Source organism: Anticarsia gemmatalis, chromosome 3, assembly GCF_050436995.1.
Source record: "Anticarsia gemmatalis isolate Benzon Research Colony breed Stoneville strain chromosome 3, ilAntGemm2 primary, whole genome shotgun sequence".
NCBI classification, from domain to species: domain Eukaryota; kingdom Metazoa; phylum Arthropoda; class Insecta; order Lepidoptera; family Erebidae; genus Anticarsia; species Anticarsia gemmatalis.
In genome coordinates, this window is record NC_134747.1 from 1,912,795 (window position 1) to 1,925,236 (window position 12,442).

General features: G+C 31.6%; 1 protein-coding gene across 1 annotated transcript; it reads right to left on the reverse strand.

The window, feature by feature from the left end:
• Window positions 1–642: 642 nt before the first annotated feature.
• On the reverse strand, window positions 643–11,598 carry Hs2st (Heparan sulfate 2-O-sulfotransferase). The gene is made up of 5 exons (XM_076135782.1): window positions 11,349–11,598; window positions 10,970–11,273; window positions 9,739–9,877; window positions 8,772–8,869; window positions 643–7,384 (listed from the first exon to the last, which is right to left on the reverse strand). The coding sequence occupies exons 1-5, from the start codon at window positions 11,458–11,460 to the stop codon at window positions 7,015–7,017; spliced, it is 1,023 nt and encodes a 340-aa protein (XP_075991897.1). The 5' UTR covers window positions 11,461–11,598; the 3' UTR covers window positions 643–7,014.
• Between the last annotated feature and the right edge of the window lie 844 nt (window positions 11,599–12,442).

Here is a 12,442-nt window from a genome sequence, read left to right on the forward strand (position 1 = left end):
CGCTTCGTCGGAGCTCTCACACACGACTGAACAAACTTCTTGGCGCGCGCGACCACCTCACAAAACACCACCTGCCTCGCTCTAACACTGCGTATTTCATAGTGATGAGCGAGAAAGGACGATCGATTGAATAATTAAAACTGCGTCCCCCTCAATGAAACAGAGTAATTACCGCATAAAATGCAAGAGTTGCTCTTGCTAGTGACTGATGACGATGTTTGCTGACTAAGAAATGATGCGATTAGGGTCATGACAATATTTCAGTGCGACAGCGCCAAGGCGATCATATTTTATTCACCTCCGTTACATTTACGATAATTGTCACGTTCAAAACTTTTCATTTCTATGAAGTATCACGAAAAGTATGGACCAATTACTGGTTACGATCGGTAAATATTCTATATGGTACAAGTTTGTACGGGCTGTAATTACCTTATTAATTTTTTATTTTATGATTCATCGACGGCTTGCCGAGGGTCGTTCAAGTTTCTCGGTACATAGTTTTGTTGTTTTAGTGTGTCACTCATTTGTCTTCAACATTTTATTACAAACTCAAGGAAACACACCTGATAGCTGTGGACATAACCCTGATCAGCCAAGGGTGTTAAGAGAAAAAGGTCAAAGAAAATAACTAAATTATTTTTTACCAAAAATTTCATTTTATTTCGTTTAACACTTTTGCACGATAAACTAGTGAGTGCAAGAGATTCGGAACATTATGAAGGTAAAATAACAGATTCAATAATCACATTCTCTATAAATTATATAAATATCAACCTTAATATTAACTAAGTAGTGTCTATAATTGTGTGATTTCATTATAAATTAAGTACAAATTTTGTACGTTCAAGTAGAATGTAGTGAATAGTTATATTACTTGTATAGTTTGCGTCACAGTTTTGCTATCATTTGCATAGATTATGTATAATATATATTTTATCCATAAATTATAATTATTATTTAAGAATAAAGTACAGCAGGCAACAATAATAACAAAAAATATTTATACATTCTTGTGTGCATCGTTTGCGGTTTTATCATTTCTAGCAATAATAAACTATTTCTGTCTACGAATAAATATAAATCCTTTTATTTAGGCTTGCTTTTATAAAGGTGCGTTCATATTACGCTAACAATGCGATCTATAATAATATTTTTTTATAATTTGCGTAACATACAAAGCTAGGTGTGATTATTTTACTCACATCGTAGCATCGAAGCAGTATTGCGATGCAGAAAAATGAACATAGTACTATAAGCATAATATGAAAGCACCTTTAGTTACAATTTTGTGATGAGCGGTATACTTCAATGAGCAACTGGAGACTGCAACTGGCACGATTGATTTCTAACGTATTATTAACCAATCAGTCAGTCTGTTATCATTGGATTAAAATTACAGACAGGCTTGTAGGTGCATTTCATTTCAGAATAAACGGAGCTTAGCAGAGCGTATAGAAGCGGACCGCCAATCGACCAATGACGACCTGCGTGGCGCAGTGGTTTATGTGGTCACCACGCCACTATCCACTGTCATTGTGTCGGGAGGTCGGGTTCAATTCCTTCACGAAACAATTATTTGTGCGATCCACAAATAGTTGTTTCGGGTCTGGTTGTTCTTTGTGTCCGTTGTTTGTATATTTGTAAAAGTCCCCGCGACAAGAGCATTTCATACAGCGGGTGTCGTCTTTTTAAAAACCAAAAAAATACTTTACACTTTCGGTCACTGTAGATTTCGATCATTGTGACTAGTCGATTGGCAATCTACTCCACTCCGCCCTAACGAGTTGCATTTCAGTGGAAACAAACCCTTAACCTTTTTAAGAAATAATGCAATAATGCAAGCGGTGTATCCTTCATCAAAAAATTGCACTTTTCAAAATCCAAGTTCCATTTACGTATATGTGCCCCATTATTATAATAATATATTTTGCTATATAAACAAAATTCTATTATAATATATTCTACTTAATATACATATAATAACTTTTATATACATTTTCGTATTGCCGAGCCAGATATAATCAGTATTAACATTATCTAACTGGTAGTTTTTCGCAGAAACACTGTAAAAATATTATGTACTTTTCTATCTAATTGAATAAACTTGCCTTATCATCAAACTTTATGTTTTTTAAAAATCCTACACACGGATGAACAGGTCCGGTAGACACACGATCAAAGAATAAGTGATGTTTGGCGTAACCAATTCATAGATGGATAGTCAGTAATAGTCACATAGCATCTTTCGTAATAATAAATTGAGGTTTCTAGAGAACGTAACTCATTTCAATGTAATTTTTTTGTTACAAATATCTCGCTACATTAGACTTTTGCTCTGCCCGCCGTGTAGAGGTATTGTGAACAATTTAATTCCAATGAAATTCGTAATAAAAAGTCAAAGACTGTTTACTTCGCTTCCAAATTGCTAAATAGAAATTTTGATTAAATACTGGAGTCAAACATAAAAGATTTTTTACAAAAATCAACCATCTTTTATTGTCCTACCCTAATTACATGCGAGCGAATAAGCTGTTTAATATATTTTATTTTTACAGTGGTTCTGTTTCATAATATATAAATTGTGTCTTTAAGTATACATTATATTACATAAAGGATTATGTACATCGTTTTATCTAACTAATATAAGTCGAATGGAAGAACGTGTTCACTTTATAACTAATTAAATGCGTTATATACAATTATTATTATATTATATAATAATTATTTATTATAATGTGAGTATACAATTTCATTATAATATTGTCTAAATTGACTACGTCTTTAAGTAAAATGCTTTTATTTATTGATATTTTGTTAACAAATATAATAAGTATAATTGAGTTATACGAAATTGAATGGATTTTATTTTGAAAATTATTTTTAAGCAATGTTTAATGACACTTCTATGCATGATAAAATGTTATCAACGTATAATAACTCGGCCAGCGTGGTGGTATCAAGGCCTTACCTCTCCCTTGTTTGGAAAGAGACCCCTGCCTAGCAGTGGGACAGTAATAGGTTAAAAAAATGCTCTACAGTGTGTACGTACATTAGCTTGAATTCAAAATTGTAAGTACCTAGATGTTAACTTCAAAATTGAGTACCTAGTAGTTTAGTAGTAATTAATTAAGTTCAAAATAATATTTTAATTAAAAATATTGTATTCAAAGTATAATTAATATACTAAATGTGATGACGTCATTATAATAGTTACAAAATCCGTCACTAGGTGGAGTTGCTATAAGCATAAAAACAAGTATCAACAAAATAAAATCCATTCCGTAAGTTAAGAGCCGATATATAAAATGAACACAATATTACTAACAAAAACATGAAACAAATGTGTAAGGAACATTAAATTATAAATGCACAACCAATCATAAGATATATCCGACGATATGTAAATACTTAATTGTAATAATAATTGAACAAAAGTATGTATTTCAGTATTAAACGTCGTATACTAAAAATACTAGAACACATATTATATTAAATTTCCAAAAGGTCGTATCTCACGAGACAAAAGCTGTACATATGACTTTTTCGAAATCACTTGTTTAATTGTTTGAATGTAATTGAATGCTAGTTTTAATAGAGTATGTATTAGAAATAATATAACAATTAGTACCATAGAATATTTATCATATACTATAATATCTATGAAACTACAGTGTTATAAAGCTGTAAGGTTGAACAAGTGGCGCCACGCTGCGGAAATAACTAGCAACTGTTTAAGTTTTAAAGCAAAATTTTATGTTCATATTTTTTGTGTTTTAAGTTTTGCCATATTATTATATGAATTAAGATATGATTATTTATTGCTTTTTCGTTTTTAGTTTAGAAAATTATATACGTTTACCAATAATAATATGCGTAACCATACTAAAGCGTTCTACACTAATATTTAACTAAAAATACAAAAGTTCAAAACTCACCTGGATAGATGGCGCCACTAGCATTTGTGTTAAAATATCTTCTGGAAAATTTTATACAACATCGCATATATTACTTATTTCATTCTTTCAGTAAACATTATCCCATAGTAACGGATAATTTAAGTGATAATATCATCATACTGAGTTAAGTAACCTAGCTGGTTATAGCACATTATAATTACAAGATTGGTCCATACAAATGACGTTATATACAACTCTTGGATTTAGTAGTATGTTATCTACTGTCTCTCTCTTTTATAAACTTACTCTTAAACTATCTGGATTTTAACCCCACATCGTACCCTAAGCAGCGTAAATATCCAATACGCGACGATTTTGACCCCAAGTGATACACTCATGTAGGCATTTTTACCTACATATGTAAAGACATAAGTCTATATGAGCTAACACTGTAGTTGTCGTATGGAGATGAAAATAGTCACATGTGTAAGATTTACGTGGCGCTATGTACGAACGCCCTTACACATATATTTCAAGACAACCTGATGTTAAATGCGATAAAAAGTTATAAGTTTCGACATATCTTTATTCAGCCATATTCAATCGGCCTTGGTTACCATAACTTGGTCTTATAGTTATGTAGATCTTAAGAGCAAAATGTAGATAAAATACTTCTAAATAAAAGAGTAAAACAAAATAATAACAAATAAAACTAACGTGATATAAACATTGCAAAAAATAATAGCATCAAATCGAGTCAACAGGTCGTTGGATGGACTTTAAAATATCACAATTAATTATTAAGTAGTTTTTATATAATTATTGATATTTAGGACCAATTTTAACCCAAAATCCTTTATAAACGGCAAACATGTAACGTGCTGATTTTACTTCAATATCGTTATGGTGCAAGTGTCGCCCTCTATTGATGGAGTTTATAAACTTTGAGATAAAATTAGTCCTACTTTTTCATATAGGTAGGTGTAGATTAGAAGTGAAAATATAAAAACAAAATGTACCTGATCTATAGCATAAAGAAATCTTAATAAAGCATGTTTTTATTTTTGTAGTTTTATAAATTTTGGAGGTGCAATAACGCGCTTAAGTTTGTACGAAAATGATAAGTGGATAAAGTAATTGAAGTAGCACACGAAATAGAATGTTGAGTTCAAAGAAATAAGGTAGATTTTCATATGAATGTATATTTTCACTTCTGTCTACAGTATATAATATTGTGATAACGTAATATTTAAACAGGTAACTTATTAATTTGTTAAGAAAATATACAGTTTATTAATGTACTTGTGAATGTTAGCTGTATAAGAAATAAGACCCATTTCAGAAGATAAAAATGAAAAATTTAAAATCTGAGAAAATATACACCAGTTCAACACCATTGGGTCTATGAAAAGTTCACAGTTCAGTTATTACACAATTAATTCCAGGAATTGTGTTTATTCCGCGATAGAAAACGAGTAATTAATCATTAGAATCATTTAGTTAGTGTCTAATCTGAAATAGGTCGTAAGAAAAAAATTACATTTCCACCTTCCTCAGTAAGAGTCTTTATAATATCATCAACCAATAATACCAATAAAAATGTCTTTTGAACACATGTGAGCAAGTTAAAACAAACTGTTAATCAATATTAAACCTTAACTTTCATAAAATAAGGTACTAAATCCTACGTTTTCCTATTAAGTTTAAAGGCCTACTGACACTATTAATATACTAAATTTCGTTACCTAATTAGAAGGCCTAAGTTTAAGTACCTAGTCGTATTTTTTCTAAGCAGCTAACACTATGTTAAGAACGTGACTTTTTTGGGCAATACATAGAAACATAAGTTTTAGATTTTACAAATATTTTAAATTCAACGACTAAAATAACAGTTTTTTTCTATTTTAAATAAGATCGTTACTAAAAAAGCAAAGGCTCTTAATGTCGGTGATCATTGTTGTTTTTGTTAAGTGATTTATGATAACAATTTTTTTCCATGCATAGTATAGCATATCTTTGAATTTCAAACGCACTTTAATGAAAATCAGTGCAAGATTCTTACGCATTTTTTGTAATCCAAGTGCAAGATATTTATAGATATATTTTGTATCAATACCTACTATTACTCATCATACAAAAACTCAATAATAAACCACTGCTGTTATTTGCCTGTCGAATGAAGATGACACAATGCTTAGTCATCTCAAACCATTCAAAACATATAAAGACAAATATGCAAAAAGGTACATAAAAATCTTGTATATCTCGTAAAGCCACGCCCATAACACAGTGATATAAATTCTAATATATTTACATTCCCTGTTCACACGTGTTTAGAACCAATGTCTTTAAATTATATCTATTATTATAATTCGTGGAATGATTCATTATATAATATTATATAGTGACTGTTTTATTACTATCAAGTAGTTAAAAACATCTTGTTATTAAAGATTTTATAAGAATTTATGAATGTCCATGTTGTAAAGATTTAAATAAGTGACGTATGAAGCAATGAGAATATTCAGAAAGAAAGTATCAAACCGAATGCAGGTACTAACAAGGTATACACACTTGCACGTGCGTATACGGACGTGTACGCATGCACATTCAAGTGTACGCATGTAATCAGCACTCTAAATTACTTACTTATGTAACGTTAATTTAAAAATGAGTTGAATAGTTGCCAAAAATACTCTCGGTGTAACACTACAGGAGCCTTAAGAGCTACAAATCTTGCAGTTCATTTGTATAATATCTAATAGTTGATGGGAATAAAACAGCCACTAGTAACTCATTTAAACATAATATCAATGTTAATTTCACTATACAAATATAACAAAAAACATATTAATAAACAAAATCTATAAAAATAGATCGATTTTTAAGAAATTTTAATAAAACAGGCCTGTGTTTTAACTTCCAAGCACTTCGGCAATCATCGTTGAAATTCGGTAAAAAAAGCGTAAGATTGTGATTTGAAGAAATAAAAACGAAAATTACCGAAGATCAACGAAGAAAGCCGAAGCACATAACTGAATAACTATTGTTAGCGAAAATATAAAAAAAAATAACGAAACATATAACCACAGTTGTTACAAAAGCACTGAAACACTCATTTAGGCCGTATCTTTTCGTAGAAATATATTTGCGCGACATTATTCGCTTCCCGAGCTAAGAGTTTTCTTTTCACGAAATTAAACTGTTCTAACGCGAACTCGTATAACTCATTCTCCATTTTCCACACTGTAGATTGTTGTATTCGTTCTATTGTTAGAATATTAGGTTCTATTTTAGCACTAGTTTGTCTCAAATGAGACTTGTTACTGTTTAGATAGTATTCTGTTGCTCCCTTGAAGAAGCGTGGTAAGGTAGCCTCTAGAACTGTGATAAAGTCGAGCATCTGTTCTGTTACCCCCACTAGTAGGTAGTGGTTGACTAGATTGTGTTTCGCTTGCTCTAAGGCCCATTGGTTGCCGGGTTTCCTAGAATATAATTGTACATTTTTATTTATTGATTGATTAAGTAATATAATGACAGATTTGTGGAGTTATTTGGGGTAATAGACACTACCGCCACCTGGCGAACAAAACGAATACCATTTTATGATGCTTGAGGTTCGAGAGAAATTTCAAAGCATTCCCTCTGTTCCACACATAACTACAACAAAATGCTATAATAATAAAAGAAAACATTATAAGAAAACCTACGCGCTTCAGAATTTATGCAGTCTTTGAAAGACTTAACATACCTTTGAAATTGCAGATTTTGTTATTTGACTCATAATGTCGTGTGTATCATGCAGATAAAAAGAAATCCTAGTTACTAAGAAAAATAAAACAGTCTAGAGCATTCTTACAATCGCGCTTGTTTTTAAGTGAGAGATATTAAGAGAGATAAGATTATAAAGATTTTATTTGCATCCACTATCTGTTTGATTTAAGGATTTCCCAGCTTTATGTATATGTACGATGTACGATGAAATGAAACAAAAACATCGTATTTTATGAAAATGTTTGTTTCTAGAATATAACATATTGATGTGTTCAATAAATCAATACTGAAAACTTGTCTATATTGCAGTCGTAAAGTCTGTTTTAATTTTAGCAAGGCAGGAATTACAATGTACAATAATATATTTATTATAGAATCTGGTTCTAAGATATCGCAAATGACTGCAGATCAGACGAACATCATAGCAATATGTATGAGAGTCAGCCAGTAGCAGTCGAAGCTAAAGTCGGTCTCATACAAATTAATATCTTAAAAAGATAAATAATATGGATGCTGAAGTCTACAGTGGTATAATAATATAATCAACAGTAGTATGTGGTCTGCAGTTGTGTGCAGTTTGCAGTCGAATTCGGTTTGCAGTCAACTGCAGTCTACATTCGTATGCACACAATAACATACTTAAAGTCACAAATAAGTTGATGAGCGAATTTTCTGGTCTCGAGCAGGGGAGAAAGCATAAGTTAAGAAATGAAAACCAAAGGATTATAATATTTTCATAAAACAGCCATAAAATTATATCCTTAGCCACAATACAGATGCAAAATTAACCTACATTTGAAACCAGATGCACAAGTCAGCCGGAAATAACGATCAATGCAAATTCCAGCTTATTTAGCTGAAAATGATTGATACTCGTATATAATCTGAACTGATACAAAGATGAATCGAGTAGAAACTAACTAAAAATACCGAAGTTATAAAAACGGAATCTGTAAAGAGCAAGTACTGAAATAGACAAAGAAAAATTGAGATATTTTAGGCTCTCTCTAATATTTCTACAATCCGCAAATTATACAGAGTTTTGCAAACTACAATATGTACTTTGTAACTAATATTTATATATACTATTTATCTTACCAGCACTCAGCGGCATGTCCACAGAAGAAGGGCACTTGTAACCACATATTGTTTGGATCACAGTCTGGCTGTGACCTCTCCACACACTCGTCAAATGTCTGCAAAACAATTATATGGTACAATATCTAGGCTAAATCGAAAGTTACATGGCAAGGAGGAAATAGCTTGATGAAAACACTAGGTTTATAGATTTACTGGGGTAAAGGTATTCTACGTATCTTCTTTTTGTACCAAATTTCATCAAAATGCATTCAATAGTTTTGAAGAGATTGTGTAACAAACATTCAAACTAGGTACTGTTTTTATAATACTAGTATGCTTCGAGAAAAGGATGTTACGGTCGTGCCGCTTTTTTTTTGCTCGACTTGCGGGGGCACTTCCGTGCCCCCAGATAAGGATAGAAGCTTCTATTTGCTGACTAAAGAACTTAAATTTTATTTATGTGTATGACTAAATTAAAATCAATGATATAATAAAACTGTATGTAAGCTTTTGTATGACTAGTGCTCTGAAACAATTTCTAAAAATTATGAACAAATGAGCTAATTCAACAGGAAACATTTCATTACAGTGCTTTATGAAATAATCTCTATCATCCTGAGTCAGACTGATACCGTTGTTCAAGCTAATGCTAGAAAAACAAGTTGATTTAGGTTACTATAGTCCAACAACTAAGAAGAGACTGTGCATGCGAGCTTCGCAGCTGAATCTGAATTCAGAACATCTGTGACTGACTACTACAAAACTAATGAAGCTGACGACAGAGTCCTGTCTGTTGCATCTATCTTTATTCTAGGAATAAACAGCAGTATTGATTAGAAACTAGGTAAATCTTTCATACCAAGGCAGTCTACTAAGTTGTTAGACTATAATTTACTGCCTATAATATAGGTCACAACTGATAATTCTTAGTTATCTTGAGTTCAAGTTTCTTAGAAAAGCTAATTAAATAAATAATTAAAATTACCATTTTATCTCCATGTTTCTTTCGCACCAAATGCGGTCTGTAATTGTCACCATTTCTTAGAAAATAGTAGTAAGACACTAGTCTGTCTAATGGTTTTCTTATTAAGTTAATAAATATTGGTTTTGATCCTGCTCCCAATCTGAAATAATGAAATTGAATATGTATAAAACATAATATCACTATGGTACAACTATTTATTGCAAAGGAATACATATACTAGTTTATCTTTACTATCATTTGTCTTTGCATACACCTATGGGAAAAGGGAGTAATTTTATGTATGTATCTAAATAATATAACTCTAAGATCACTGACTGATACAGTGATCTATCAATGCAAAGCCCAAACCACTGGTTGGATTGGGCTCAAATTTGGCATGCAGGTAGATGACAAAAGCATCCACTAAGAAGGATTTTGATCTACCCCAAGGGGATAAATTAGTGAATGAAAGTTTGTATGAAAATTCTGTTCTAAGTAACAAACTGCAAAGAAGTCGCAAGGAAAAGCTAGTGTTAACATTTGTAAGTAAAACTATTTTTATGAGGTCACAGCATTGTAATAAAAATATCTATTAATAGCATGCTCAGGAGCATTCAGTATTAATTATTTTTAACAATGCCATTTGTATGGACTATTTACTTTGACAAGTGTTATTGCCTTGCCAACTGAATCTTGGCTAACTAGGTACCTAGATAATAAACTAAAAAACACTAAAATACATATAATATTGACATTTCTAAGATTTTGTTTAGACCACACTATTATTTTCTTTCATTGTATCTCTTATTGTTTGTTTGTTAACTTAGATATTATGTGTTAAATACCTCTGACCTTCATAGAAACTTGTGTTGAATGAACAACTATAAGTTATCTAGATTCAATCCTTTTTGTCTTAGAAGTAGTTACAAATAGTTGAATTAAATTTATTTCTTAGAGATATTTATTTATTCATTCAATAAGCTGTGATTATCATGAGTAAGTAGATGTTACTATGAGTATTGCTAAAGGTAGTCTAACTTTTTAAATGCGTTGGTGTTTCCAAGGAAAATATTTCTTAAGATAAGGTCTGTATGGATGCCGGAGATTCAATATAAATAGAATAGGTATGATATCCTACTATGCAAGTTGATAAGCATTCATCTAGTCATAACTATTATTATTTCCTAACTACTTACATTCTGCATCTATAAATATTTCTAAGTAACCACAATAAATAGTATATACAACTTACCTATCAAAGTTCAAGAAGGCCATATGCCCATGATATAAGGCCGGCTTCACGTCATACCATTTAGATACATTCTGAGCAAACTTGTACTGATTGCTCAGTGACATGATATGTCTGTTAGCTGTTATGTTGATATGTAACACCTTAAAGTTATTCCTCTTACACAAATCGTATGCTACTCCCACAAAACTCGTGGATCCCGTCTTCGGGACCCTATTGTATATCACTATCGTGTCATCGTCATTTTTCTCAACACTCTTTGGGAAAAATTGACGAGAATCCGAATGACTTTGTACAAGTCTCAACTCTGAAAAACGAACATAATTCTAACTGAGTGACACTATAAAACACACATTCAACGCATTACGGTCTGCCGCCTTACCTAATTTTTGATTATTTTCCTCCAAACGCGCGATCTCCGATTGAAAATAAAGAACAATAACAACAATAACGCAGAGACAAGAAAACAGACATAGTTTGTTTACGTTAAACATATCTGAACGCGTCCGGTCCGTGCAACTTCACGCTGAATTCAGCACTGGCATAATTAACTCGCGTACATTATAAATAAACATTATTTGGGACACATAGAAATGAAAAATAGTTCATCGGACGACAAACGCCATATAATAACTTTCCGCTACTACATTAGAAATCGGCTGCATCGTTAACATTCCTTTCATTCATCTCTTTCTAGAAATAGCGTGTGAGAAAGAGACAGCGTGCTATCCAAGCTATTTATTGTATTTAATACGAAACGCAACTCAGATGCATTATGTCAACACTGTCATGTCACTTTAACAAATTTATATTTACTGTTGTAAAAATAAGAGAGTGAACAAAAATCTTAAAACCCAGATTTTTGGAGTATCCTAAGATAATTTGGTTCTTTTAGGATTATTGACATGAGAAACGTTTCGTTCCACATAAGTCTCGTAAATATAATGCCATCAAAAACATTCTGTAAAAACCTCAAGTCTCGCCGTAAAAAGTTGTGAGATCTGTATAATACCAAGTCGATTAATCTATTTAGTCTCTACTTAAAGGACCTTCTGTCTTAAGTTATTACGTATGTTGTTATCATGCCAATTTAAAAAAAATACCTCTAAAACAAATAGACCGACCTGGCCATCGCATGATTTGATTATTAGTATGTATCACACTACACAGCACGACGAGAAGTTAATGCTCCTGAAATGTTAATGGCGAATTTGTGTTTTCTTGCGATGACCAAGTCGATCTATTTGTTTTAAAGGTATTTTTTTTAAATTGGCATGATAACAACATACGTAATAACTTAAGACAGAAGGTCCTTTAAGTAGAGACTAAATAGATTAATCGACTTGGTATTATACAGATCTCACAACTTTTTACGGCGAGACTTGAGGTTTTTACAGAATGTTTTTGATGGCATCTCACTTCTTTTTGTAGAGCGAACATAAGTCCAATTTGTATGGAAAGACGTTATATTTTTTC

Coding starts and splice junctions, on each gene's coding strand:
- Hs2st (XM_076135782.1), bottom strand. CDS start 11,460: ATGTTTAACGTAAACAAACTATGTCTGTTTTCTTGTCTCTGCGTTATT. Junction 11,274..11,348: donor GGAAAATAATCAAAAATTAG/GTAAGGCGGCAG, acceptor TTCGTTTTTCAG/AGTTGAGACTTGTACAAAGT. Junction 9,878..10,969: donor GCCTTCTTGAACTTTGATAG/GTAAGTTGTATA, acceptor TCATTATTTCAG/ATTGGGAGCAGGATCAAAAC.